At 53.4% G+C, this 22,966-nt stretch overlaps 3 protein-coding genes across 4 annotated transcripts; 1 reads left to right on the plus strand and 2 right to left on the minus strand.

The window, feature by feature from the left end:
* The first annotated feature begins 152 nt into the window (after nt 1-152).
* On the plus strand, nt 153-5,316 carry BET1L (Bet1 golgi vesicular membrane trafficking protein like). Its single transcript, XM_049893036.1, has 4 exons — nt 153-273; nt 2,558-2,649; nt 2,898-2,954; nt 3,243-5,316. The coding sequence occupies exons 1-4, from the start codon at nt 255-257 to the stop codon at nt 3,408-3,410; spliced, it is 336 nt and encodes a 111-aa protein (XP_049748993.1). The 5' UTR covers nt 153-254; the 3' UTR covers nt 3,411-5,316.
* A 5,782-nt stretch (nt 5,317-11,098) lies between these two features.
* On the minus strand, nt 11,099-13,682 carry ODF3 (outer dense fiber of sperm tails 3). Of its 2 annotated transcripts, XM_049890741.1 has the most exons (6): nt 13,574-13,682; nt 13,194-13,394; nt 12,836-12,937; nt 12,531-12,652; nt 11,694-11,834; nt 11,099-11,188 (listed from the first exon to the last, which is right to left on the minus strand). In XM_049890741.1, exons 1-6 carry the CDS (start codon nt 13,680-13,682, stop codon nt 11,099-11,101), a joined length of 765 nt encoding a protein of 254 aa, XP_049746698.1. The 2 variants fall into 2 exon arrangements, with proteins under 2 accessions (XP_049746698.1, XP_049746699.1); XM_049890742.1 differs by lacking the exon at nt 11,694-11,834.
* A 1,201-nt stretch (nt 13,683-14,883) lies between these two features.
* SCGB1C1 (secretoglobin family 1C member 1) lies at nt 14,884-16,042 on the minus strand. The gene is made up of 3 exons (XM_049891911.1): nt 15,988-16,042; nt 15,278-15,477; nt 14,884-14,916 (listed from the first exon to the last, which is right to left on the minus strand). Exons 1-3 carry the CDS (start codon nt 16,040-16,042, stop codon nt 14,884-14,886), a joined length of 288 nt encoding a protein of 95 aa, XP_049747868.1.
* Nucleotides 16,043-22,966: the final 6,924 nt, after the last annotated feature.

A 22,966-nucleotide genomic window follows, 5' to 3' on the forward strand; every position in this document is an offset into this window, starting at 1 on the left:
CAAGCGGTACCAAAAGCAAACAACCCCGCCGCGCCCCCATTTCGCGGGCTCTGAAGCCAACTTGAACTCACTTCCGCCTCCTTTCAGCCGGAAGTCGAGCGAGGCTCTGGCGGAAGGGGCGGGGCTGTGGCCGGTCGGGGCGGGGCCACGGCTCAGTGGGGGCCGGAAGCCTCTTCCGGTGCCCAGTGCCACGTCCGTGGAGGCGGCGGCGGCGGCCCAACCGGGGACCGAGGCCCGGGCCGGAACTGGGCGCGATGGCGGACTGGGCTAGAGGTGCGCGCCGGGAAGCACGGCTGTTGGAACCGGGGGGCGGGGCCGGAACCGGGGCAACACCGCGGGAGCGACCCCGCCGCGGCGGGCGGAGCCGGGGCTCCGGGGCCTCCCCGGGCGGGAGCGGGCCGCACTCCGCGGGCGCTGAGGGCCCTGCCGCTCGGTCCCGGCCGCAGAGCGTACCCCGCACCCACTCGTGCGGCGCCCAGGGCCCCTGGGGCCTAGGATGGGGCCTCGGACGGGCCACCCGGCGACTGTCCGAGAGGCTGGTGCGAGGACCCGTGAGCCTCCGAGTCGAGGCTGTGCGGTGGGAGGGTCCAGACAGGCCGTGTACCGACTCGGTGTTCCCGTCTGTTAAGGGGGGCTGTGTACCGACTCGGTGTTCCCGTCTGTTAAGCGGGGCCGTGTACCGACTCGGTGTTCCCGTCTGTTAAGGGGGGCTGTGTACCGACTCGGTGTTCCCGTCTGTTAAGTGGGGTTCTGATACCTGTCCCATTGGACTGTCCTGACGCGTAAAGGCGTAGAGAACATGAAAGATGCCTCGCACAATTGGCTCTCCTTCCCCGGGTGTAAAATGGTGTGGCGGGGCCTCTGACCTCCTCTGACTTCACAAGTGGGAAGGAGAAAGGTCAGCACCAGCAGCACAAGGCTGATTGCGTTGAGGTGGAGGTCAGACATGCCTCCACCCATCAACCCTTTTACCAATTCTGACACCAGCTGCCCCTCCCACGGCACTCTGTACTCCTCTGTTGGGTTCGATAATTGGTTGCAATGATCACACAGGACTCATAGACTCGTAGGTAGTTAAGGTTTGTTAGGGAAGTAATGGGTTACAATTCAGGATCAGGAACGCTCAGGATACAGTTCTGGGATCAAGACAGCCTCTTTGCCACAGGCCTTTCTCTGCCCCCCGCCCCCCCGCCTCTGACCTGTTCATCCAAGTGTTACAAAGCTCTTTTAGCTCTGCCAGCGAATACCTGGAGGCACCCCAGTCCGCCAGGAAGCCTTGTGCCGGAAGACGCTTAGCTCTCTGGCTCTGTGGGTGGGCAAGCCCACTGCACCGTCTCCTGCCAGTCTCCTGGTTCTGCTGCCTCTGCTGCCACTGCTTCTTGCTATCTCCAGTGTTAACAGCTCTCTCTCTCTGTCTTCGGGGTCCAGGACGTTCCCAGAGCAGGGATCCCGGGTCCAAAGGATGCGCTCCACTCCTAGCTCTTTTTTGGTGGTAGTGAGAACCCCACTCTGCTCTGGAATTGACTGCTTGTTTAAGTCCAGCTGGATGGCAAAACTGACCAGTCCCCTTATTAGGGTTTTATATACCTTATTAGCATGATCACACCTCCGTAGGGTCCTGTGCACCTTATTTGCATGATCAGTAAGCTATCCAATCGTCTTGGCAGGTCATAAGCACCTTATTTGCAGTTACAAAAACTGTTGACTAGAAGGGCCATATTAAGCGATTCACTGTACTGCAGCAGGGGTCTTTACACGTCATTCCTGTGGGGCTGTGCTGCACTCCAGTGGGTCACGTAGACGTCATTGACCCAGGTGCGTGAGGTGTGCGCGGGGCGACGATTCTCATCCACCCGCTGTGATGCGAATCCTGCATCTCCTGGCCCAGCCCCAAAGTGGAGAGTGGAAAATGGGTTTGTCGGGCCACAGGCAGTCACAATGGGGAGCAAACACAGTGCACAGACCCAGCTATGCCCTTGGGGTCAGGTATCTCAGCTCCTGACCATTCCCATGTGTGAAAGGCTACCCAAGGTCCCCGGCCACCTGTCACCTCTTCAGGACCCAGCTCATGGCCGCCCACACAGGAGCTTCCCTGTACCCTCCAGGGGTCCTTCCAGGTTGCTCTTGAGGATTGTCTGGTGAACATAAAGAACACACAGGCAGGTGTTGTGTCTTCCCAGTACCCCTGGGCTTGGTCCAGGTCCTGGCAGAGTCAGGTTAGAAAGTGCTGGTTGGACAAGCCCGTCGGGGGCACACGGGGGGGCGTTCCATGCGTCCTGCGCGGGCATGTACATGGGATGTGCACTCGCACGTTGTTGCACAGATTGTCCTATGGGAAAGACCTGCGGACCTCACACTGGAACCTAGACTAGGACACACCTGCCCAGCAGGTTAGGACCCACACCTGCCCAGCAGGTCACAGATGGAGGGGACTCAGGCCCACTGACATGTCTACCTGGGTCCAGTGGGATGGATGAAGGCGCAGAGAGTCGGCTCCCCGAGTTCCAGGGTTGGGGCTTCCACTGGTGATGCGATCCCTCCCTCTCTCTCTCTGCAGCTCAGAGCCCTGGGGCTGTGGATGAAATTCTGGACCAGGAGAACAAGCGGATGGCAGACCACCTGGCCTCCAAGGTCACCCGGCTCAAGTCGGTCTGTGCAGTTGTGGGCAGGACCTGAGGGAGGGCAGCCAGCTGGAGGGGGGTTCCAGGCAGTGTATCCCTCTCTTCACCCCATCCATGCTTACCTACCACACAGGTTCTGGGTGACACCTGACCTTGCCAGCGGCACCCATGTCCTGCCGGTTTGCTGGCAAGGTCTGGCTAGTCTTGCAGGGAGGGTGGGGACCGCCCACTCTTTGTGGCCCTGGCCTGAGCCTGCCTTCTCTGTGCCCTGACCAGCTGGCCCTGGACATTGACAGGGATGCAGAGGACCAGAACCACTACCTGGACAGCATGGTAGGGGCCTACAGCCTTCCCCACCTCAGCTGTGTCCCCTGCCCACACCCTGTGTTTGGCTTGTGCCCACCCTCCCGCATGGTCATCTCTGATCCCCACATACCAGTCCCTGCCCCGTACCCTCTCCATGCCTCGCACCCCGTAGTACCTGTCCTGTACCGCCATCCCTGCCCCCGTGCCCTGCTCTGTCCCCCCACCCTCCGTCTACCCCTCACCTTTGTCCCTGCCCTACACCCCTCTATCCTGCACTCTGTCCCTGCCCCCCATGTGATGGACAGCTCCCCCTAGGACTCAGATTTCTCAAGTGTGACGGGCCTGCTCACTGGGAGTGTGAAACGCTTCTCTACAATGGCACGGTCTGGACGTGACAACCGGAGACTTCTGTGCGGTGTGGCTTTGGGCCTGCTCGTGGCCTTCTTCATTCTCTCCTACCTTCTGTCGAAGGCAAGGACGTGAGGAGTGGGTTCTGGGGCTTTGCCACAAGATACCCCTTTATGGACGACTGTGAGTCAGCAGCCTTTTTTCTCTGAGGCACGTCAGCTGGTCTTTGTGTGGACAGGGCCCTCCCCTTGGGTGCTGGAGGCAGCCCCTTCTGTGATCTGAGGAGCCCAGCAAAGGTTAGGGCTAGACACGGGTTTATCATTCTGCCCATGGTGAGTCCCTGAATGGACCAGTCTCTGTGCCTGCCCTGCACCCCTCCAGTCCTCTGTGAAGCCTACCCTTGACCCTTGGGACAGGCAGGGTGTAGCCTGAGAACAAAGGAGCCGGGACTTGTGCTCCCAGGATTCGGCCCCTCCAGCCCTGAAGCTGGGCTTCTGGGTGACAAGAACAGGCTATATTCCAGGGTCGGGCAGAGCATGGGGCCCTTCCCCGTGGGGAGTCTCTTCTGTTGGGTTATAGCCAGGCTAGTACAGGGACTACCACACATCCCTCACCCCCCAGCAAGGCCTCCGTGCCTCCCACAGCGAGGCCTCCCCTGCTCCTGCTTCCCCTGGAGCTCTGTCTTGAGGCATCACTGGACCCCTACCCTCACCCCCAGCCCCTGTGCAGACCACCCTCCCTGCCCCTCTCCTGGCCTCAGGGGCTACTCAGTCGGGCCATGCTCGGCCACCACATGGCTCCTGCCACAGAGCCAGACCCCAACTCACTCGTTTTCGTGTGGGACCCTGAGGAAGATCCTCCAGCCCTGTGCTTTGCCTGCCCTTGTCCAGTTACTCTTGTTTCCCACTCACCCCCTTACTCCAAGAACAGCACCCCGAGGTTTATCCTTCCAGAACAGCCTCGCCTCAGGAGTCCACATTGGCCTTCAGCCCCAGCCTCGGCCCCCAGCACCCCACCCAGAAGGGCAGTCCCCTTCCTCCTCTTTACTCACCTGAACTCGGTCCTCTCTTCCAAGCCACACACTGCTCCTGCCGCGGAGTGGATGGATGCTCTTGGGCTATCTTCCTGACACTCCGCCTGGCCTGGTCAGCTGCACTCCTGGGTTCCCTGCACAGACTCCCAGCCTCCTTCTCGCACCACAGGGCCGTGTCCACCGGCCCCATACAGGTGCACAGGTGCACTATACTGTAAATTGCTCCGCACCATCTGCCTAGTTATTAATAAACATAATAGTTACTAATGGAGAGAGAGTACGTATCTTACGGGAAGACGGTTGCTCTGTGAAGGGACCCAGAGCTCTGCTGAGTTGTTTCAGTGAGGTAAGGGGGAAACAGCCGTTCTCTAGTGCCAGTAAACCTAGCCCACTTTGAACGGGGCAGTAAATGATGTCCACTGCCTACAGGGAGTTTTCCATTTTTATTACCCCTGTTAATTACCGCCTCCCCTACCTGTCGTATGTACGTGCTGTTTAGCATGTAGACATTGCTGTCCAATTAGTATTTAATCCCAGGAGAGAAGAATTTAGGCATTCTCCCAAGACGAGAACTGGGGTTTTGATGTTTCCTGACACCACCTTGTACAGGAGCCTGACTTTGGGGAACCTAGGCTGATGATGATGTATGTTGTTTTGCTTATCCCTGTCCTGTTTATTCTGTGAGTAATAAACGCCTTTTGACTTTGCCATTAGAATAGTATCTGGTCGTGTTCTGCACTAAACGGTCTTCGTTGAGAACTTGTGAGAAGAGTGATATTGCACCTTGGGTCCCCACAGTGGCCACCGCTGCAAACAGCATGTCCAAGCCCAGTTCATCCCCTACCTGTCTGTTCCTGGACTGAGACTTCTCTGCTCCCAGGACACGGCTCAGGTGTGGGAACCAAACAGATTTTGACATTCTGCTGCCAGCCTATGCTCTGGCCTCGCTTATGTAAACCAGGGGACTTTGCATTTGGGGTGCCCTACCCGCCTCTAAGAGCTTCCATTGCTGCTGCCGCTGTCCCCTGTACCTCCGTTTCTCCTTGAAACCGCCCACCTTTTTTGGGGTCTGGATTTTAGTTCCTTTCTAATTTAATTTTTTTGATTCTCCTCCTCGTTGCATTAGGGTGGACTCCAGGAGTGGGGAGATACTGGCCTTGTAGCCACGTGTTGGAACAGAACCTGCAAGCATGTTCTCACCCTTCCCTGCTCAGCCCTCACACACTTGGCACCTGACCCTAAGTGTATGTGGGGCTCAGGGCCAATGGAAGGCTTGGGGTTGTGCCAAGTAGGATCCAGCCACCAGGCTCTGCCCCATTATTTGTCCAGGAAAAGACAGCTTAACAATAAAAACTTGGAATAAACAGCTTCAGGAAGAAGCGACCACATGGTTAACAAACTGAATAACCTAGATGAAATGAACGAATTCTTAGAAGCACACAACCTACCTAAACTGACTCAAAGGGAAATAGAAAGTCTGAACAGACCCATAACAAGTGAAGAGATCGAATCTAATCACAAACCTCCCAGCAACAACAAAAAAGTCCTGGACCAGATGACTTCACTGGGGAATCCCCATAGAAAATAATTGGTACCAATACTGTTTAAACTCTTCCAAAAAATAGAGAAGGAAGGAATACTCCCTAATTCATTCTATGAAACAAACAAGCCTGATACCAAAACCAGATAAAAATATTACAGGAAAAGAAAACTACAGGCCAGTAACTCTTATGAATAGAGCTGCAAAAATCCTCAACAAAATACTAGCGAACAGAATCCAACAGCATATTGAAAAAGTCATAGACAGTGACCAAGTGGAATTTATTGCAGGAACGCATGGATGGTTTAACGTTAGAAAATCAACGTAATATACTACGTTAATAGAACAGAGGAAGAGAACCACATGATCATCTCTATGGGTGCAGAAAAAGCAGTTGATAAAATCTAACACTCTTACTAGGTGAAAGCCCTAAAGAGGACTGGAGTAGAAAGACAATTCCTCAATATGATTCAGGGCGTACAGGAAAAGCCAACAGCCCACAGTATATTTAAGGGAGAAAGACAGAGCTTTCCCCTTGAAATCAGGAACAAGACAAGGGTGCCTGCCCTCACCAATTCTACAACATTAAAAATATCCTTGCCAGAGCAATAAGATAAAATATTCAGATTGGAAAAGACGAAGTAAAATCATCTCTATTCACAGATGATATACTATAAATAGATAATCCCAAAGTTCACAAGAAAAACATCTAGAGCTAATAGAGAAGTTTAGCCAAGTTGCAGGGTACAAGCAAAAATCGGTTGGGTTTCTGTACATCAGCAATAAGAAATCTGAAAGGGAAATTAGGGAAACAATTCCATTTACAATAGCATCTAAGAGAATACTTAAGAATACATGTAAGCAGGGATGTGAAGGACTTATACAATGAAAATGATAAAACTCTGCTGAAAGACTAAAGAATATTTAAACAAATGGGAGGATGTTCCATGTTTGTTGAGTGGAAGACTTGATATTGTTAAGATGTCAGTACTACCCAAAATGATATACAGATTCAATGTAATCTTGGTCACAATTCCAACAGCCTTTACAGACAAAAAAAACAATCCTCAACTTTATATGGAATGGCAAGAGGCCCCGAATGGCTAAAGCAATGTTGAAAGAGCAGAACAAAGTAGGAGGACTCACACTTCTTGATTTTAAAGCACACTATACAGCTACAGTAATCAAAACAGCCTGGTACTGATACAACAATGGACACATAGACCAATGGAATAGAAATTCACACATCTGCAGTCAGCTGATTTTTGACAGGGGTGATAAATCCATTCAATGGGGGAAAGAAGAGTCTCTTCACTAAATGGTGCTGGGAGAGTTGGATTTCCACGTGAAGGAAAATTAAACGATCCTGCCTCACACCATATACCAGAGCAAATTCAAAGTGGATGAAGGACCTAATGTGCAAACTAAAACCGTGAAACTCTTAGAAGAAAAAGCAGGAGCAACACTTTCAGGGCCAGCTTTTAACAATGGATGATCTAATATAATAAAAGCACAAACAGCAAAAGACAAAAGAGCTCGGCTGCCAATCAAAAGGTCGGCAGTTTGAATCTACCAGCCACTCCTTGGGAAACCTGTGGGGCAATTCTGCTCTGTCCTATAGGGTTTCTATGAGTCAAAATCCACTGGATGGAAACAGGTTTCATAAAAATTAACTTCTGTTCATCAAAAGACAAAGAAGTGAAAAGACAAACTACCAAACTGGGAGAGTATCTTTAGAAATCATATCCAATGATGGCGTAGTGGTTAAGAGCTACGGCTACTAACCAAAAGGTCAGCAGTTCGAATCCACCAGGTGCTCCTTGGAAACCCTATGGGGCCATTCTACTTTGTCCTATAGCGTTGCTATGAACTGAATCAATGGCAGTGGGTTTTTTATATATAAAACTTAGACAACTTAACAAAAAGGCAACCCAATCGTAAATGGGCAAAGGACTTGAATAGAGATTTCACCAAAGAGGGCATTCAAATGGCCACCAAACACATGAAAAGATGCTCAGCCTCCTTAGCCATCAGAGAGATGCAAATCTAAACCACAATGAGAGGCCATTTAACTCACACTAGGCCAAAAGACCCAACAAATCTGTCCTGGAAGAAGTACAGCCAGAATGCTCCTTAGAAGCAAGAATGGCGAGACTACATCTTACATACTTTGGACATGTCATCAGGAGGGATCAATACCTGGAGAAGGACATCATGTTTGGTAGAAGGTCATTGAAGAAGAGGAAAAACATCAAGTGGATGGATTGGCACAATGGCTGCACCAGTGGGCTCAAGCATAGCAACGATTGTGGGGATGGTGCGGGACCGGGCGTGTTTCCTTCTGTTGTGCACAGTAGGGTCGCTGTTCGTTGGGACCAACTCAGCGACACCTAACAACAACAAGGATGGTTAAGATTTAAGAAACAAAAAATAACATGTCAAGAATGTGGGGAAATTGGAACCCCTACCCATTGCTAGTGGGAATGCAGAATGGTACAGCCATTTAGGAAAACAGTGCTGTGGTTCTTCAAAAGAGTAAAAACAGAACTACCATGTGACCCAGCCATCCCGCTTTAGGTCTGTACCCAAAAGATTGGAAAGTAGAGCCTCAAACAGAGACTTGTACACCAGTGTTCATTGCAGTACGATTCACAGTAGCCAAAAGGTGGGAACTAAATGCCCCCAAACAGACGAATGAATAAACAAGATGTGGTACATACATAAAAGGGACTACTACTGGGCCAGCAGGAGAAATGACGTCTTGATAACGTGCTACAATATGGATGGAGCCGGGAGTCATTATGCTGACTGGAATAAGTCAATTACACAAAGACAAACATTGTATGACCTCACTTATATTGCAAGTCAGATGTATACAGAACAAAGTTTATTAGTGGTTATCAGGGGTGGGAGGGGCGAGAAAGGGAATGGAAATATCACATTGATTAAGGGTGGGGTTACACAGCTGATTTTTGTAAGTGCTGTCAATAAGTTGTACATTTGTAAAAAATTGAATTGACAGAAGTTCTGTGATATATATACAACAACGACAAAAGAAGGAGCTTTTGAGACTGCTTATATACAACCAAAACACTTTATGGGATTTGGTTCCTTGGTTTGGAGGTTTAGGGTCATGGTTTCATGGGACATCCCAGTTAATTGGCCTAATGACATGTTTAGTGCCTCTGTTCTACCTCCTAATTGGTTGCATAGAGCCTGGGGTCTTGAAAGCTTGCAAGCGGCCACACAAGGCACAACAATTGGTCTCTTCACCTGGAACAACAGAGGAAGAAGGAGAGTCAGGAATAGGAGGAGGACATGGAACCTGTGGCTAGCTGCCTCCATGAACAACTGCCTCCTCTGCTATGACAGCAGAAGACCCGGATGGTGCCTGGCTACCATTACGGAACATTTTGATCAGAGATTCCACAGAAGAATCCCGATCAAAAGGGTTGAAATGCAAACAGAATATCAGATTCTCGTAGGCTCTGGACTTCCTGGAGCCATGAAGGTTGGGTAAACCCCTGGAAGTATTGCCCTGATATAATCTTTAAACCTTAAACCAGAAATGTCCCCTCAAGTCTTCTTAAAACCAAGCAGTTTAGCTTAACTAGTAAAAAAAGTCTGCCTTGAGCATTGTGCTTTTTTAAGAACTCTATTTTTTTTTTATATACGGAATCGAATTGACAACGAACAGCAACTCCAAAGATTAGATGGGAACCTTAGAGGGCAGTGAGTTTATGTGAACGGGGGAGTAACAACTCAGAAAATAAGGGTGAGAATTTTTACACAACTCAGAATGTAATCTATGTCACTAAATCGTACATGTAGAAACAGATCGGTGTGTATGTTTTGGTGTGTATATTCTCAACAACAAAGCAACCATGCAGTCTGTTTTTTTTTTTTTTTCCCATAGACTGGGACCGCAGACTGGCTGAGGTGCCTCTTCCTTGCCCCCTCTCCATGGGTCACCACCCCTCCACCAGAACTGTGTGTCCCCTGATCTCTCGGGTGTGTACAGGACAGTTGTAACAGCTCACAAGCCAGCCTTCTCCACTTCTTCACTCAAACACTGAGGCGGCAGCCCCTCTTAATGCTGAGAGGCTTAAGTGGGTCCCTGTGACATGCAGCCTGACCCAGTCACAGCCCTACACACCTGCAGGGCACAGTCCCACAGGTGTGCCCGACAGTGCTGCTGCTGGGGTCCTCGTCACTGTCCCAGTCCCTCCCCCAGGCTTTGAGGCCAAGTCCAGACTGTAGGCCTGGCCCCTGGCCAGCAGCTGCATGGCCCCACCTGCCACACACCTGGCCCGGTTCCTTCCTCTCATGGCTGTCCCCCACCCTGCACTTGTTCGTCTAGAAACCCCCTCCCAGACCCAGCCTGGGGCCACCTTCACTGCTCACCTCCGTGCCCTGTGCCACCATTCCCACGTGACAGATCCCCCAAGCCTCAGTCTCTTAAAATAGCAGCGATCTTTTATTACATCGAGGGATTCCGTGGTTAGGATTTCAGACAGGCCGCAGTGGTATGGCTGTCTGCACTATGCTGTCTGCAGCCTCAGCTGGAGCTGCAGCCACCTGAAGGTCAGTGCTGATAAGCTGGGGGCCCAGCTGGGCTGACACCCCCAGGACACTGCAGGAAGCCTCACCATGCCCTGAGCTTCCTCCCAGCACGGTAGCTGCTCCGAGGGCAAGCAGAGACAGAGACAGACAGACAGAGACAGGTCCAGGGAGAAGCCACCTCCATCCCTACTGCTTGGGTGGGCACAGGCTCCAGTCTAGATTCAGGGCGGGAGGACCAGGACCCTGACTCTCGGTGAAAGCAGTGTCAGTCACCTGTGAGAGGGCCCGTAGGATGGGGTTACGCAGGTTCAGCCATGTCTGGAAGGGAGGCAGCATCCAGCAGACAGGAGGATGGCGGGTGTCTGAGGCCCCTGCTTGGGCCACCCTGTCCTCAGGCCCCATGGGGACCCTTCTGGAAAAGCCTGACCTCGTCCACCCCCAAGACAAACCCGTCTCTAATGGAATCAGTGATTTATTAAATATCTGGGCACAGCAGGAAACAAGATTAGCAAATGGGAAAAGTAGTATAGAAAAAATAGTGACTGGTCACAGCTGTCCACGCTCTCAGCCCACAGGCCTGGTGGCTGCAGCCTGGCAGGGAAGGGGCCCCGGCAGCAGCAGGCGAATTTGTTGTTGTGGGAACATGATGAGGCCAGGCGGGGGGCCGGGGGAGGGGGGGGGCGGCGGCTACTCCACGTCCACCACCAGGGGCGTCATGTAGTCAGAGTGCTTGATGCCGAAGGTGACCACGGGTGCGTAGGGCCTGGTTAACGTCACCTGGGAGCAGGGGCCATGAGAGGAGCCCTCGTTTGCCCACACTGTGGCTGGAGGCTTACTGACCCTTCCGAACCCACACCCTGCATCCTCGGTTGGACAGAGCCTGGTGGACAGTGAGCACTCCGAGTCCACTTTCACCAGCTCTTGGCCACGCAAGGCCAACCCACTGATGGGAAGGCAGCCTTGGGCTGGGGCTGGACGCACATAGGGCCCTGAGAGCCCCTGAAACCCCTTCCCTGCCCCTCATCTCACCCTCTCAGAGGCTTCCTGCTGCCCAGGGCACTGAGCCATGGGGGCAAGGCCTGCTTCGGGCTCAACCTAGGTCTCTTGGGACCCCCTCTGGGCTACATCTGCAACCTACCCCACCCCGTCTGGGCCATGACCCTCTCCCCTCTGGGCCATGACCCTGCCCCAGTCTACTTTCAGCTGTGACCCTGTTCCTGTCCCCTTTGGCCATAACCGTGTCCCCTGCCCCTGCCGCCTCTGGCCTGTGTTCCTCTCAGACCTTCTCTGGGCTGTGGGCTCCTGGTCCTGGCTTGAGAGTCTTGTCCCCTGGAGGCTCCACACGGGCAGCCATGGTATACTGCGGGGCCTTCCACTTGGTCAGCTGCACGTCAGTCTGGCGATAGGCAGCAGGACCTGGGGTCTGGGGGGAGGGCAGCTCCGACGGTGGGTGTCATACCTTGGCCTCCGAAGGCACCGTTGCAGGCTTGCATCAGTGCCAGGCGTCCCCTCCCAGGGAGGTGGGGGTCTCCAACATCACCCAGCTGCTTGTGGCACTTCCCGTCACCTCCCTGTGGCACTGACCCCCAGAGTGTGCCCACCCTGAAATTGTTCCTCCCCTGGAGCCAGGGCACTGCGTGGGATACGCTACGTCTTCAGGGACCTTTGCCCCACATCACTCATGCCCTCACCTTGTGGGGCCATACTTTTCTCACAGTGCCGCCCTGTCTCCAGGTCCACCCTGTCCCCAAGTAGCCTTCTCCTCAGTGGTCCCTGCCCACCTGTCTGTGTCCCTCTCCCTCTGTGATCTGCCTGCTGCCCCTTCCTCACCCAGGCAGAAGCTTCAGCAGGGCAGGGGCTTTGCTTACTGCAGACCCCCAGCTAGAGTTGGTGCCAGCACATAGTGGGTACTGGGATGGTGAGGGGCCAAGGGGGACTAAGGGAGCCCAGAAACCTCAGAGGTGCTAAGGTGTCCTAGGGGGTCTGAGGGGGTGGAGTGGCTTTGGGAAGGCTGGGCCCAGAGAGCAGGTTTCTGGCTGGGGAGGGGGGGCTGGACAGTGGGTGGAAGGGGGCAGGCAGCACTGACCCTCACCATAACCCCCCCCCCCATGACACTCGCCTTGTGCAGGTCATCACTGAAGCTGCCCAGCTTGCTTCGGCCCTTGATGGAGAAAGAGGGCTGGGATGTCTTGCCCACCGTGTGTGGGCCCATCACCATGGGCAGCGCGTATGCTGCGGGGCCTGGGAGACAGGGCAGCCCTTGGCCTTAGCGCTAGCCTTGGGCCACAGCCCCCCAGCCAGTCCCTCCTTGAGACACGCCCTCAGACCAGCAAGCCCCCCACCCCATGGCTGCAGGTCCCTCCGTGACACCTCCATGAAGACCAGCGGACCCCGTCAACAGTGGACATGCTGCTTGCCACGCACCTGGGGTGCTGTCCACCCTGAACGTCCTTGTCCGGGCTGAGATGGAGTGGCTGGGCGCCGAGTCGAACACATGCTTGGTAGATTTCTCTGGGAAGTAATCGCCTGGGGGAAGTGCAGGCATCAGGGGTGCTGAGCCCTGACGACAGGGAGTGGACACCCGACATGCCTGGCGGGCTTCCAGGCCCAGTGCAGCGGTGTTGGGCATGAGCTCAGGGCAGGGGACAGGGCGGTGGTCTGAGGTAGGAGAGGAGCCTGACCGGGTGGGGAAGGAGGCCCCAGGTGTTTCATAGGCCCCAGGCGTGGTGCTGTCCCATCTGCTGGGACAGGCTGAGACTGGGCCTGGTCCTGCCAGGCTCACCGGGGCCTGGGGTCAGTGTGGTCTTGGTGTGGTAGCGCCCCAGGATGGAGTAGGCAGGGCCAAGGTCCTTGCCCGTCCTCAGTATCTTGGGGTTCACGCTGTAGCGGGGTCCCGGGGAGCAGTTCTCCGCCAGGAGCAGGGGGGCCCCCCGGAAGCTGTAGGCCGGCGCACGCAGCTTGGTGGGGGTGTGCTTCATGAAGCCTGTGGGGGGATAGCCCTTAGCCTAGAGTCAGCAGGTGTCCGTCACTCTCTGCCCTCCCTGGGCTGTCCCCTCTCCCTGGTTGTCTCCTGCCCCCACTTCGTGTCCCCCCCCCAGCTGTTCCTGCACTTCCTCATCCCCCCACTTCTCACGGGCCCCCTCCCAGTCCGCAGGCTCCTACCTGTGGTCGGTGGGATCAGGTACTTGGGTCCTGGGCTGCTGTAGAGCGCCATGATGGGCCCCCGGGGGCGGTGGGGCCTCCAGGTGCCTACCCATACCTCCTCTGCCATGGCTGGCTCTGTCCGAGGAGAGGCAGTGGCTCACCTGGTGGCCGCCTGGCTCCTCCCCTGCCCTGCCCTGCTGTATCCCCCAGCCGGAGTTGAGGAGCAGTAGGACTTGGTCCTTGGAACAGCGAGGCAGAGACGAGAAGCTCAGACCCTTGTGTGCAGCCCCAGAGGAGGTGGCTACTCCACTAGGGGAGCTCCAGGGGGTAAGGTAGGGGGAGGGAGGGGCTGCACAGTAGCAGGGGCCTCACCTCTAGGTACAGAGCAACCTAGGGACTGAGCTGCTCAGTGGGGTTCCTGAACCCCTGGCCTTGGTGCCCACACCAGGAGCATGGTCGGAAGGGCTTCTCTCTTCCCGAGCTGTGAGAACTGGGAAGGGCTGCCCAAGCTCTAGAATGTGCTCTTTGCACGCGGGTTCTAGATCCCTGTCTCTGTGACAGGACAATGGCTGAGGGGCCGAGGACCTCTGCGAAGGCTCCAGCCACCTGTCCACTCCAGACCCTTTTTGGCTCTTCTGTGGTGATGAAGAAAGGGGGCTGGAACACGGCAGTGAGTGCAGCACCCACGGCCTGGGGGCCTCAGCCCCTCCTCCAGGGGATCCTAACTGTCAGAGACCCTGGGTCCTGTTCAGGGCCAGGGTCTGAGCTGCTTGTTAAGGGCAGGAGCAGGTGGGAGGTGGTGACCAAGAAAGGGCCAACATCCTGTGCTGCATTGGACCCCTTTTCAGTCTCACCCCCCTCCCCCGACCAGCCGACTGGCTCCTCAGAGGTCCTCCTTGTCCATGGCTCTTCACAGACTCTCTCCTGCAGGCTTTGCGTAGTGGCTCTCTCCGGGCCCCCGTGCAGACCTGGTCCCTGTGTGTATTTACTGTGCTCTCATCTGGAGTAACAGCTGGCGGCATCACTCTTGGGCAGGTGAGGTGTGACCTATCTGCAGATGCCTCAGCTCCCTGGGGTTCTGTGCACCCTGCTCCTGCCCCCAGTGGTGGCCTTGATGACCTGCCCTCCACCTGTCCCTCTGTGTACCCCCAACATGTGACCTTCTGTATGTGAGTCTGCTCACTTGGGGGATCCCTGAGTGGGAGAGACTAAGCCAGAGCCTGAGCTGTGGGAGGCTTTATTGATGAAGCAACTTGAGGGTAGATTTGGATGAGGGAAGTGGGGCAGGGCTGCATGGCCATGGCTGCTCGAGGCCGTCAGGGGTCCACTCAGACACCATCTTCACTGCCCAGCACTTGCACCTGGAAGGGAGACATGAGTGGGCCAAGACACCAGGGGTCCCTTGCCTGATGACCAGTAACAGAGCCACGCTCAGAGAACATGGGTTCCTGTACTTTCTGGCCAGCACCGTGATGGCCAACCGGGAAGGTTGTGTGTGTGTGTGCATGTGTGTGCGTGTACAGGTGTCTCTGTTGTGTGTGTGCACATGTGTGTGTGTAGGGGGCCCACGGCTGCCACAGGAGCAGGTCTGGGGGCTTGACAGGCTGAAGGGTGCCCTGTGCGACTGTGAGGTCTAGCATGATTTCCTCTGCTGGCCAGGGCAGGTCCGGGTCGGGGTTTGTGGAGGCCCTTAGGGGATGAGTGTCGGGCCCCCAGCCTTACCAGCAGCTTGACCAGCTCTGCCTTGTGCGTGGGCTGCAGGCCATCGATACAGGACTTGAGCTCCACCAGCGCCGCCTTGGCGTCTGCATTAACATTGTACTTTCCCAGGGGCCCATCGTAGAGCTCCTCCGCAGACCCCACCAGCAGTGTTTGTAGGAAGTCCATGAAAAACTCGTTGTTGTCCTCCCCTTTGGCCAGTTCTGTCACGGGGTGAGAGATGCCAAAGACAGGACCCCAGACTGGCTGCAACCTCAGTGGTCTCCAGACCTTCCCCACAATACCCACCTTTCCTCACCCAGGTGTCCCCCCACGATGCTCCCATGTCACTTGTCCACAGACCTCTTCCTACCCCCTTGCCCCTTGTGGTCCCCTGGAACCACTGGGGAAGGAAAGCCAAGGCCCAGCTCTGGCTGGAATCTCCCCTGACCCTGGTGGTCTGACCTGGGATTGGAGAGCGGGGGTCAGGCTGGGCCAGGGCTGGTCAGGGCTGAGTCTACAGTTGGGTCAGGTGGGAACGGTGCTGGCAGGGACTCGAGGCCCAGGCCAAGAGTGTGTCAGTGCTCGGTTTGTGATGAGACAGCAGGGCAGCACAGAAAAGCGAGTGTCCCTGAGAGGGTGTCTGACGCCTGGATCTCAGCTTCCCAGCCCCCCTCACTCACACACGGAATGTGCTGGAAGCACTGTGTCGGCCCACTGTGGTACAGACTCACCACAGACGCAGAGCAAGGCAAGGGCCACCAACAGGAAAGCGGTGCTGCCCTTCATGGTGGGAGGTGGCCTTGGCTGTGGAGCTGCCTCAGCCGGTTCCTGGGGTTTTATGCCAGCAGGCGGCACCTATGCTGGTGGGCTGGTCGCCCCACCCTTCCCCGCCCTCCAGCACCTGCAGGTGAAAGGACCTGTGAGGCAGCAGAGGGTATACCCTCATCCCTGGCACCCAGCCCTCCCTGCGTGGCAGTCAGAGGGTGCAGACAAGCTTGGGGTGGGATGCAGAAGCGTGGGGGGTGGGCTCAAGGATGGTGGGTGGGCACAAGGATGGAGGGGTGGGAGTGAACTGGTGAGTGCGGGAGGTGGGAGCCCTGCTCCAGGGTCTGGGCAACGCTTGGGCTGGAGGCCAAGGCCATGGTTCTGGGGTCAGGTAGGGCCAGCAAGGCTCTGAGCTCAGGTACCTGTTCTCAAGACGTCCGATGGGGCTGTGGAGCAATCAGGGTCGTAAGGGGCGGGTGCTGGGCTGAGGCACAGGAATCTGAAGTAGGCACTGTGTCCGGGGCATGAGAGGCCAGGGCCACGGGTCAGGGGCCAGCCATGGGGCCTGGCTGTTCTGACCCTGAAGGCCAGGAGCATCGCCCCCCACACACACTGTGTCACAGCAGGAGCTAAGTAGAGGCCTTTTCAGTCTAAGGTTTGAGACCTGGGAGACGCCTCAGTGTGGTTTATGATGGAGACAGGAGGCTGAAACTCCCAGCTTCCCCAAACCAAACCAGCCTCAGGAGCCACCATTAGGCGGGTGGCTGGAGTTCCGCGCAGCCCTGCCTGCTCCTCCTGTCCCCTGCTGCCCCCTGCTGCCCAATGGCGTCCCACTTGACCCGGTCAGCTCACCCCTGGAGAGTGGATGCTGACTTACCTTCTCATCACCTTCATCACCCTGACCTCCTTCTGTGCCCTCATCACGAGTAGCTCATCAGCAGCGCCTTTCCACAGCGGTCCTTGCCACCCCGACCCCGCCCCTCACTAACATGAAATGGAATTCAAAGATGATGTGACCTACTTATACACAGACTCATAGCAGCCCAGTGTGACAGAGCACTGCCAGATAGGGTTTTCTAGGGTATAATCTTTACGGGAGGAGATTGCCACGTCTCCTCTCCCACAAAGCAGCTGGTGGGTTCAAACCGCTGACCTTGCTGTTAGCCGCCAAGCACTAATGCATCACATTAGGGCCCCTAACGACACATATCTGAACGGTGAGGCACAAGAAATGTGCAGCAAAGTGATCCGTAGAAAGGAAGCTCGAGGCGGACTTGGCCCTTTCAGGATCCCTGGGGTGTCGAGCCCATGTGGCTGCCACGGCCTCCCCCTTTCTCTGTGCTCCCCACCCTTCTAGCGGCGACTCTGTGGTTCTTGGGCTGCTCACGAACATCACTCGGGGAAGACAGGTTAGTCCTGGCTCAGGCTTCACCAGCCCAGACCTCCGGAAGCCATGACATGGTGGCCCTGAAATCCTCCCGATGATTCCCACGGCCTCCCAGTCTGCAGGCCTCCCCACCGTTTACCCTATTCCTCTCCATTTTTAATATTTTATATTTAACAATTTATTTATACTTAATATTTAATTTTATTTTTTGGATTTTATCTTATATGTAATATAATTTAATTTATATACTTAATATTTAATTTTATTGTATTTATATAATATTTTAAAGGAGCCCATTTAAAATGAGATAAGCTAGTAAGTATATTTAAAAACGTTATGGGTGGATTAGTTTCTGTTGAAGCCAGGTAAGTTGAATGATAATAAATTCTGGTTCAGGAATAAAAAAGTTTAATTTACAACTGTTTAGTAATTCCTTAGGAACAAAGTTAAAACAATGCTAGAGCCTTGTTAGTCGATCACACAGTTTGCTAAGGGGACGATGCCCGGCACGAGGCTGGACGTTGCCCCGAGAGGAACGTGGGGTGTTCGCCGGCCGAGGACGAAGAAACCGGGGGCGCCCAGGCTGTGCCCCGCCCTGTCCGACAGGCATCGAAGCGTCTCTCGAAGTCCTTTCTTCCTCGGAATTCGTGTTTGGCGAAGAAGACAAGGGAAGCAGTCGACGCCAGCCGTCCGGGTGCAGGGCGATCCTAGAAGGGTCCGTCACACACAGCGGGAGGAAACAAGCTCGTTGCCGTCTCTAAGGCTCAGGTTCCCTATTTTCTTGACCGTTTGCCCTGTGAGGCCAAGCAGCAGCCGTGCTCTCCGGGCTCGTCAGGTGACTCCGTCCTGTTCTAGCTTCCACAGCCGCACGACAAGGTCAACAGCTGAGCAGGTACCCCGAGGCCGCCGCGGCTCCCCCTGGCGGCGGGTCCCGGGAAGGGAAGCACCTGCTCGCGGTGGGCGGTACCCAGGTGGGGCCCACGCTCGGGGGGCGGGGCCGGGAGGGCGGAGCCGGCGGTGCGCGCGCCCTCTGGCGGCCGGCCGCCGAATCGCAGAAATTCAGGCGACCGTCAGGCTTCGTGTTGGGAGTGGGAGCGGACGCGGGGCGCACCGCCGGGGGCGGGAGCGGACGCGGGGCCACCGTCCGTGCCTTGATAGGAACCGCGGAGATGACAAAAAGCAAGGCATGAGCTCGGTATTCAGGAGCCCACTGGCCGTGAGAACTACCTGCGGAGAGCAGAGAGGCCGTGAGATGAATAACCGCCAGCGCCCGGTTATTTAAAGGGTGCCGAGAAACTTGGTGGCCAGGGTCAATGACACTTTAATGAAATGTAACCTAAAAATTTAAATCGGCGAAAACAATTCATGATTACCAACATATCAGAATTTTAGGGGTGTCCAGGTCCGGAAGGCAGGCCAGGAGGGTCGGCCCGGCAGAGAGGCCAGGGGGAGGGAGGCCGGCGGGTGGGGGCGTGGCCGCCCATCCAGGTGAGCGGGTGGTCCCTGGGGAGTCAGCAGCCGTGGCTGGAGGGGGCTGAGGGCATGGAGGTGGGGGCGTCAGCAAGAAGGGCCGCCAGGAGGGTCTGGCCAGCGCCTCCTGTCCAGCTCTCCTCTGGTCCGCCCTGTCTCCTGGGGTCTCTGAGGGGCAGCCTGAGCTCGCTCAACACACCCAGTCCCCCCCAACCCCACCCCAGGCGTCCCGAAAACGTTTGCCCCCGCTGCGGCTCGCTCCGGCTGGTCGGTTTGCACTCTCTGTGTCTTGCACCTCCTACCCCTGCTCTCTCTGCCTGTTTGCCACCCCCCCCCTTCAGCATTTGCGTGAACAAGCTTCCCTGAAGCCCTGCATCTGGCTCAGCCTGCGCCCCCTCCCTGTTCTGTCCCCGCCTAGGACCCCTCTCTGCCATGCGTCTATCACCAGCCTGTGAGGGCAAACAGATGGCTCTGCAGATGACCATGCTGAAAAGATAGAGACGGCTGGGCCTTTTCTGGCCTGGACTCTGACCTGCCTCCCCCAGGCCAGGTGAAGTTTAAGGGGAGCCGGTAAACTCAGCGCGCCTGTTCCAGGCTTTTGTGCCATGTTGTTGCTCCTGTTTTGGAATGGGATTTTAAAATGGCCAGGGCTTGACCCGGGCTCCTCAGTCTGTGCTGATAAATGGCGGCTAGAAATCAGAGGTGTTAGTGACTCAGTTGAGCTCCATCTCTGCGTCTTGTCCATTAATACTTTTTACACTTTTATTGAGATATAAGTTAAAATTCACCCATTGTAAGTGTACAAATCAATGATTTTTAGTGCATTTATAGAATCGTACAACTATTTCAACAATCTCAGTTTGGAAGCTGGGCCCACAAGGACTCACAAGAACATATCAACTGGGCCCTGAGGTAAAGACAATAGATGGGACAATCTTAGAAATTATCTTTAAGGGAAGAAAAATATCTTTTAGGGAACTTTTCACATAAGGCCCATCAAACAGAACACAAAAGACTTTCCACTCTTCATATTTTTCTATTAACGTTTAGTGAATAGAAACATGTTGGACCAGCGAAGACCCTCCTGACTGTCGGTTACCGAAACCTGTACCAATGATCGTTAAGAAAGGCAACTCAAATGTATGACCACAGTTTCTAGCCAATCTGTGACAAGGTGAAGCTTTCAGTGATTCTGCCTGTTTTTTTGATGGTATATAATGATGACTCTGTAACCTTCCTTGTATTCGGGCAGACATTAGCTCTGGCAGCATTCCTGTCTGCTTCCCACTTTTGTCTTTTTGAATATATGCCAAATAAAACTTTATTTTTGCTTTACTGAGCTTTGTGGTATTTTCCCCCCTACAACTCTGTCCTGTTCTCCCCTCTTCAGTATCTATATTTCCTTTCTCTAGCAGGGTCTCAATGATACCAATATATAATAATCCTGTACTCAGTTACACAATAACAAAAAAACAAAAGCCCAAATCTGTTGCCTTCGAGTAAATGCCAACTCATAGCAACCTTATAGGACAGAGCAGAACCGCCTCGTGGAGTTTCCAAGGCTACGATTTTTATGGACGCACATTGCCACATCTTTCTCCTGTGGAGTGGCTGGTTGCTCCGACTGCCGACCTCGTGGCTAGCAGCTGAGCATTTAACCACTGTTCTTCCAGGGCTCCTCATTTATATAATAAACACAAAAATTATTTCAGAATTGCTATATCCATATCTGCTGTTGTTGTTGTTAGGTGTCATTGGGTCAGTTCTGATTCATAGCAACCCTGTGCACAACAGAATGAAACCCTGCCTGGTCCTGCACCACCCTCACAATCATTGTTATGCTTGAGCTCATTGTTGTAGCCACTGCGTCAATCCATCTCGTTGAGGGTCTTCCTCCTTTTCCCCGACCTTCTACTTTATCAAGCATGAGGTCCTTCTCCAGGGACTGATCCCTTCTAATAACATGTCCAAAGTATGTGAGATGTACTCTTGTCGTCTTTGCTTCTAAGGAGCATTCTGGTTGTATTTCCTCCAAGATAGATTTGTTCGTTCTTTTGGCAGCCCATGTTACATTCAATATTCTTTGCCAGCACCACAATTCAAAGGCATCAACTCTTCTCTGGTCTTCCTTATTCATTGTCCAACTTTTGGATGCGTATGAGGTGATTGAAAACACCATGGCTTGGGTCAGTCACACGTTAATCTTCAAGGTGACATCTTTGCTTTTCAACACTTTAAAAAGGTCTTTTGCAGCAGATATGTCCAATGAATTGAGTCTTTTGATTTCTCAACTGCTGCTTCCATGGGTGTTGATTGTGGATCCATCTAACAGTCGAATGCCTTTGTATAGTCAATAAAACACACGTAAACATCTTTCTGGTAGTCTCTGCTTTCAGCCAGGATCCGTTTGACATCAGCAATGATATCCCTGGTTCCACATTCTCTTCTGAAACCAGCCTGAATTTCTGGCAGTTCCCTGCACGCACTTTTGAATGATCTTTAGCAAAATTTTACTTGCATGTGATATTAATGAAATTGATAATTTCCACATTCTGTTCCATCACCTTTCTTGAGAATAAGCATAAATATGGATCTCTTCCAGTCAGTTGGCCAGGAAGCTGTCTTCCAAATTTCTTGGCATAGATGAATGAGCACTTCCAGCACCACATCCATTTGTCGAAACATCTCAAATGGTATTCCGTCAGTTCCTGGAGCCTTGTTTTTCGACAATGCCCTTGGTGCTGCTTGGACTTCTTCCTTCGGTACCATCGATTCCTGATCATATGCCACCTCTTGATGTGGTTGAGTGTTGACTAATTGTTTTTGGTATAATGACTGTGCGTTCCTTTCATCTTCTTTTGATGCTTCCTGTGTCGTTTAATGTTTTCCCATAGAATCCTTCGAAACTGCAACTCGAGGCTTTTTTTGAATTTCCTCTTCAGTTCTTTCAGCTTGAGAAATGCTGAGCACGTTCTTCCCTTTTGGTTTTCTAACTCCAGGTCTTTGCACATTTCATTATAATATTTTACCTCGTCTTCGCGAGCTGCTTTTGAAATCTTCTGTTCAACTCTTTTACTTCATCTTTTCTTCCTTTTGCTTTAGCCACTCGATGTTCAAAAGCAAGTTTCAGCGTCTCTTCTGACATCCATTTCGGCCTTTTTTTTCTTTCCTGTCTTTTTAGTGACCTCTTGCTTTCTTCATGTATTACGTCCTTGATGTCATTCACAACTCATCTGGTCTTTGGTCATTAGTGTTCAGTGCACCAAACCTATTCTTGAGAAGGTCTCTAAATTCAAGTGGGATATACTCAAGATCGTATTTTGGCTCTGGTGGACTTGTTTTAATTTTCTTCTGCTCCAGCTTGAGCTTGTATATGAGCAATTGATGGTCTGTTCCACAGCTGCCCCCTGGCCTTGTTCTGACTGATGATATTGAACTTTTCCATTTTCTCTGTCCACAGATGTAGTCGATTTGATTCCTGTGTTTTCCATCCGATAAAGCCCACGTTCGTGTTGTTGAAAAAAGGCATTTGGAGTGAAGAAGTTGTTGGTCCTGCAAAATTCTATCATGCAATCTCTGGTGTCGTTTGTATCACTAAGTCCATATTTTCCAACTGCCAATCATTCTTCTTCTTTTCCAACTTTTGCATTCCAACCACCAGTAATTATCAGTGCATTTCGCTGCACGTCTGATTGATTTCAGATGCTGAAACTGGTAAAAATCTTTGAATTGTCAGTTTGTCCTACTGTGGTGGCTTCCAAGTTGCTGTGATACTGGAAGTTTTGCCACTGTACTTCAAATACCAGCAGGGTCACCCTTGATGGACAGGTTTCATTGAAGCTTCCAGAGTCAGACAGACTAGGAAGAAGGACCTGGCAGTCTGCTCTGAAAAAATGGCCAGTGAAAACCTCCCATGTAGTCAGCCCACTCTCCCAGTTTACCCTCATTGAGCTATTTATCATTTTTCTGTTAGTGTCATGATATTAAAAAAAAAAAAGACTGAAAGAAGGAAACCAAAGATTCAAAGAAGAAACTAGTCTACAGAGCTAATAGTCTACACTAACCGCAGCCTCCTCCATTTTGAGACC

Source organism: Elephas maximus, chromosome 7, assembly GCF_024166365.1.
Source record: "Elephas maximus indicus isolate mEleMax1 chromosome 7, mEleMax1 primary haplotype, whole genome shotgun sequence".
Taxonomy (NCBI): domain Eukaryota; kingdom Metazoa; phylum Chordata; class Mammalia; order Proboscidea; family Elephantidae; genus Elephas; species Elephas maximus.